This window comes from Sinocyclocheilus anshuiensis, unplaced genomic scaffold (assembly GCF_001515605.1).
Source record: "Sinocyclocheilus anshuiensis isolate Anshui unplaced genomic scaffold, SAMN03320099.WGS_v1.1 scaffold1831, whole genome shotgun sequence".
NCBI lineage: Eukaryota > Metazoa > Chordata > Actinopteri > Cypriniformes > Cyprinidae > Sinocyclocheilus > Sinocyclocheilus anshuiensis.
This window is the reverse complement of record NW_015551116.1, coordinates 157773-164046: the sequence shown is the minus strand read 5'-3', so window position 1 is coordinate 164046 and position 6274 is coordinate 157773. Positions and strand designations below refer to the sequence as shown.

At 42.4% G+C, this 6274-nt stretch overlaps 1 protein-coding gene across 1 annotated transcript in view; it reads left to right on the top strand.

Annotated features, from left to right (window-relative positions):
- Window positions 1–6274, top strand: part of LOC107663002 (threonylcarbamoyladenosine tRNA methylthiotransferase-like) — a 240386-nt gene that overhangs the window by 126044 nt on the left and 108068 nt on the right. Inside the window, exon 9 of the mRNA XM_016453136.1 lies at window positions 435–601. Coding sequence (XP_016308622.1) covers window positions 435–601 — 167 coding nt within the window. The remainder of the gene's footprint in view (window positions 1–434; window positions 602–6274) is intronic.

The window sequence follows — 6274 nt, the reverse complement described above, 5'->3', positions numbered from 1 at the left end:
AGAAAAAGAGAAATCCTTGGACTGTTCTAGTCGCTGATTAACTTTTATAGCTTGAATAAAGATTAATATGCATAGTTTATGCATATATAATACAGTTTATGAAGATTGTTTTAAAATCACTTAAATTAAAAGTTGTTATATATTTCAGAGCCTATTAAATGTTAAAAATAATGGCTTTCAATTATACTGTAATGTTGAATGGCTATAATTAATAGGGAAAATTGAGGGAAAATGCACCAGCAGGACAAATTAAAAATATTGTAAAAATATTTAGTCATTGTAGTAGTAATAACTGCCTGTTTTTGCAAAAAGAGTTTCATGGCCGGTAAAAAAAAATTTTGGCCGGTAAATTTGATCATGTCACCGGCTATTGGCAGCTGTGGCAAAAAGTTAGTTTTAGGCCCTGGATAAGCACGACTGGTCTTGTGTTGCAGAGGGCATCTGTGAGATCTGGCTGACCAGCGAGGACACGGGTGCGTACGGCAGGGACATCGGCACGGACCTGCCCTCTCTGCTCTGGGAGCTGGTGAAGGAGATCCCGGAGGGAGCCATGCTGCGCCTGGGCATGACCAACCCACCGTACATCCTGGAACATCTGGAGGTGCGTCCTCTTCCTCTCACTAACCGCCTGACTACCCATAGTGCACTTCACTGTTAAGATCTTGCAGCAGATGAAACCTTACTATCAAACACTAGGGGTGCAGCGTCACACACAAATTATGGTTCACACTCTACTTCGGTTTTGAAGTCAGTATGGCAAGTGGAAAAAAACAAACAAAAATAAAACAGCTTTTTTTTCTTTGTTTTGCTTTTATTTTTTTATATGGTTTACTGGGGGGGGAAACTATGCACTGAGGAAAACATGTCTGAAATGCATTAAGCAGCACACGCATCTGACAGGAGGGCAAGCTGCATTAAATGCTTAATTATAACCGGAGGACCCATACTAAAACTTTTCAATACAAATATGTGTACCATTACACCTCTATGAGGCACACATGCTCTGTCTGGCACTTTCAAACTGCAGTGTGTTTGGCTTTTCCTTCGATTTTCACTGTGTGTGTGCTGCATTCACTCAATTAGGCGAACTCACTTTTTTTCCCTAGTAAATGGCAAATTATTACGGCGTCTGAGTAGTATTAGTGTAGATAGATTGTTGTTCTCTTGTTTGTGTGAGCAGGCCTAAATTGACTCATTCAGTCGCATCATTCTAGAACAATACCCAGAATGCCGTGCGTTCCCCCTCTGAGCCCCAGATGCCGAGGACACTCGTAATCCCAAGAAGTGCTGGGAGAAGCAGTTTTAATTTGCAGAGGGTTAATTGAGGTTGTAATTTTGTCCCCCGATGTATAGGTTACGTTTATGCTCTGTTACGTTCAAATTAAAAAGTGATGATATTTTTCCCCCTAAATGAAAAGAAATAACAATTAAATGCTAATTAGAAATGTAGGCGTGCTTGTATACGTGCTAGAGAACGGATATTTCTTTTTATGTGCTCATTTGATTTCCATCATTGGACTATTTGTCCTTATTTCATTTCCACGTGCTCAGCAAGTACTTTTAATTGCATGTCGTTGCTTTGATGCGTCTGTTTGTCTTGCGGGAAGCGGCGGAGCACGAGTTCACGATCACTGCTGCGCTTCTTTCTTCAAGTGATTGACAATCTCCATTGACTTCTGCTACACGAGCAGGTGAGAGTGTAGTGTTCACTCAGCGTGCGTCTCTGTAACGGGAGGTGAGGTACGTGGAAGGCACTCATGTTGCGTCAGACACTCTATAAGAATGAGGTAAAATGGTTTTCACCGGTGATGGAAATAGCAAGTGTCGTCTCAAGAGATCACATATAGACAGATGGGCTGAAATCAGACGTCTAAAACTCACCAGCTCATGCTTCCATTTTCTAAATCATCACAGGGTGGTTTAAGACGCACTAACACTAGAGCGTTCCTCTTCTTATCAGAACACATCCCCCTAACTTTACCAGATCTCCTCCATTTACTGGCTCTTAAGTGTTTTTTGTGGTGGAGAGCTTTCACAGCGCTGGTAAATAACTGTGTGATTCTGGAGGCTGTGGCTGTCTGACACCCTTTCTGAGGAGTCATTTAGCAGCATTAGAGGTGTTTAGCAGAGCAGATGTGTGATTTATGGAGCCTCTGTTCAGCGTTTGAAATAGCAGAAGCACCTGTCAGACAGGAGAGGACCGATCAGAGCAGTGTGAGAGAGAAAGAGACCTTCCCGTCTCAAATACAAAATTGACTCTTTCTGAAGAAAATGGTTCTCGAGCTAATAATTGTGCTCTTATGCGCAGAGAAAACATCCTTTAGACAGGTGTGCAGATGCACAAATATATTCATATAGTGCTTGTGTTCAGGGTTTTGGAGTAATGCATGTCTTAGTGAACACTAATGAGAATAACGCAATGATGAACGCTGGCCTCTTCGTTAGTTACGAATGATCAGATCGTGTGTAATCACTGCAGGTAAGGAGAGTTTTCCCCATTACCTTCAGTCTGACCAATGGAGCGAGTGTGTGGCAGAGCCCAGTTTAAATGCAGAAGAGCTGGAGGTTCAACTTTCAGTTTAATGTGCTGCTGATTGCACAAATCTCTCTTTGATGTCATCTTATTTCAGGAAGCAAAACTAAGCCAGAGCGTATCGCCTTCATTATGCAGTCATGAAATCTGACCCGCCGGTTAACCTGCCACACCGTACATGAATACTATAAGAGCTGTGGGGCTGCTGAAATCCAAAGACAGGCTCTCAAATCATATCTTTAAACTGAGAGACACGCTTTCTGTGCTCAGAGCTCCACCCGTGTACCTGATCACCATCCGAGCCTTGACCTCCAGGCCAGTAGCGTCCACTCGTGGTGTGCTGGAGCATTTTTCACTGGAGTACATTAGCCTTCACATTTTTCCTTTTGAAGAGCTTTTTAATTGGTGACCAGCATCCGTTTAATTCATCGCTGCTTCAGTCCAGCGGGTCACGGGAAGTCATCACGGCAAGCCTTTCTGAGAGCGACCCGAGATCTGCTGTAGTGCTCTCTCTCAGGTGAAGCACCCTCGACTGACGGCCGCTGATTAGGTCAGCTAATGAAGCGCTGCGCTCTGCTCCGGGTGCTGCTACTCGTCATGAAAATCATCCTTCACCACACCTTGATGACTAGAAGAACGAACAAACGCCCCGGACATTGTGTTTAAACTGTCTCGTTTTCCTTCGTTCACCCTCTTTTTGTGAGTAATTCTCACTAATTCTGCCTTTCAGGGCTGTTTACTGTACCGTGGAGTAAAACAGAAATCAGGTCTGGCCTAAAATGAAATTCAGGATCAAACACTGATAGATTGATTGATTACATGAGACATGATTAATTTCAGTAAGATGTGTTTCTTCTGATGTTCATTCATGTTTATTTGGTTCTTTAACTAGTGGTAAAGAGGACAAGATGATCAGTTCAGGCCACCGGTAAGAATCAAATAAACAATACCATTGCTACTCCAGCATTAGTGTCACACAGCTGATGTGTTTACCTGTTGTAAGGTAAACAAAATAGACACAGTCAAAATGTGCCATCAGAGAAACGCTAATTAAACGCCACTGTTTTAGGCCCTCATAAAATATTTTCGGTTGCTAAAATTTCTGTGCATCACCAATTAATGCCATATAATATAATATAGCTCCACTGATGTTCTGTGGGTCTTCTCGGGTCACACTGGAGAACATGACCATCAGGTTTAGCTCATGTAGACGTTCACATTCATTTTCAACTCAAATTGTGATGCTGATAATATAATTTATGGTGGAAAAATAGAAGTATTTCAGACTTTTGTACGTCAATATATGAAGATGATTATCTTTAGGTTGCTAGGATGTTCTGGGTGGTTTCTAGGGTGTTCTGTGTGGTTACTAGGATGTTCTGTGTGGTTTCTAGGATGTTCTGGCTGGCTTTTAGGGTGTTCTGGGTGATCACTAGAGTAGGTGGTTTCTGGTTAGTTTCAATGGTGTTCTGGGTGGTTACTAGGGTGTTCTGGGCAGTTTCTACAGTAATGGATGCTAGGGTGTTTTGGGTGGTTTCTGTGGTGTTCTGGGCAGTTACTAGGATGTTTCTTTCTTTTTCTTTTACCTTTATTTAACCAGGAAGAAACTAATTGAGATTAAAATTCTCTTTTTCAAGAGTGTCCTGGCCAAGATCGTCTCCTCAAAACACATGATTTGAGGAATCATTCATGTCTGTGGTGCCTAATGCATCAGCGTTTGCTCAGATCAGTAACCCCAGTCATGAGCAATACTGATAGTTATGCTTGACTAAACTGCGGCTAATTAAACCATGATGCAAAATAGAGAAATGAAATGAAGGTGTGAGGGAACTGAACAAGCCTCTCGCTGGCTGGCCTTGAATCTAGAGAGAGCGATGTGTCAACATTCACAGTTCAGTCAATTATAGCTCAGGCTCTGGAGACTCGCCAGAGCAGCCGCTAATTTCATCCCAAACACGGGCCATTTTCATATTAATGAACCGCCAGAGACTCTCTGTCCATTAGGGGCCTAATGTAGCATTGCATGGACAGTAGATGAGACTTCTTCAGTGTGTTTGTGAATGAGCGGCTGTTTGTCTGACTGAAGGACTGAAGCAATGAGACTCAGGAATGTTGGTAGTGTTGGTTGTGTTTTGTTGGTCCGTCTGCAGGCCCTGCTCTCCGGAGACTCGGGTCTTTAATCACAGATCCGGCCGGTGCTCTCGCTGTCAGACTCCTCTCTGATCCTGCGGGAACGCTGTGCTCCACTTGTCAGCTTTCACAGCTTGTTATGGGAACAGTCTCATGTTTTGAGCCGTTTATTGCTGGAATTAGATTTGTCCTGTTGCTCCATTGTGAAATGAACAAAGTTGCATTTTACTGACAGATTCATATTTAGAGAATGACTGTTATTATAGCAATATATGCATTGATAGAAATGTAATTAGCCCTCATATTATCTGATTCCAGTATCAGCTCGGTCAAAGCTTATTTGAGAAACTTTTGACTGTGAACGTGCTTGTATCTGTGCTGTTTCTCTCTGTCATCCATTTGACCTTCATACACTTCAAACACGAATGTACCTGTTTATGAATTCATTTTTTTATAGGAAGTATCTTCTGTTGAACACAAAAGCAGATGTTTTACAGTGACTGCTGCTTATCGAGCTCCAGTAAGGACACACACGCTTCATGACACACTATGTATGGTTTTTATGGATTGTGAATATGGTGCTTTGGATAAAGAGCATGTCGTGTATTTCATGCACACTTTCTCATGTTTAAACTTGCTTCATCGTGATCGGTCCTGTGGCATGTGAATGAGATTTGAGAGCTGCAACAGACTTTCAGGGAATACGTTTAATTTCATGTTTAATTTCTCATGCAGACACATCGGATGACTTGAAATAGAGCACACAAGTCATGTCACTGCTACTTCTGCAATGATTTCTGTCATTTCATGAATTCTGTTTGTGTTCCAAAGCTGAACTCCCCTTGTCATCAGTGATGTATGAATTGTTTTGTTAGGAGTATTTTTCTGTTTCTAAACACAGATCTGCTCTGTTCATCTCTCTTCTCTCGCTTGTCCTGCTCCACACACGCTCACCACCCAAAGAAAACAGAATCACTGACAGATTAAACTCTCCACATCACAGCCTTAGCGTCCTACAGCATGACATTATGCTTCATATGCCTCATCTCTGAAGAAAGTTATCTGTTATCTGGTCATCTGTGAGGCTCGGCGCTGCTGTGGTTTGGTTCGATCGGAGCAGAATGAAACACAGCTCCTTCTCTGTCTCTCGTGCCGCTCATTCTAAACCGCAGGATGATGCGTTACGAGGGGGCGGAGCCTGGCTGATCATGTGATCTGATTCTTGTGGCAGTTTAATTGGCACATTACATGATTAAAACATGATTTGGTGTCCCATTACTAACGTATACGGTAGAAATTGCATCATTGAACATTGCATTATTTTATTTTATTTATCAGATCAGAGTTCCAGATTTTTTTTTCTTTCATATGCATCAAGCTTGTTATGAGAATACGGCACATGTCTGAGATGGAGGTGGTTTATGTGTTCAGTTCCTCCGTCCTGTACTGCTTTATTTACTGCTTTATATATGGAGTGTGTAAGCATCGTCAGCCTGAGGAAAAACTCTTCTAAGACAGAGCTGTAATGACTGGATCAGGCCGTCTGCTGTGATGGAGGATGAGGAGAAGCTGTGGTGTGTGTGTGTGTGAGAGTGTGTGTGTGCGGGCGTG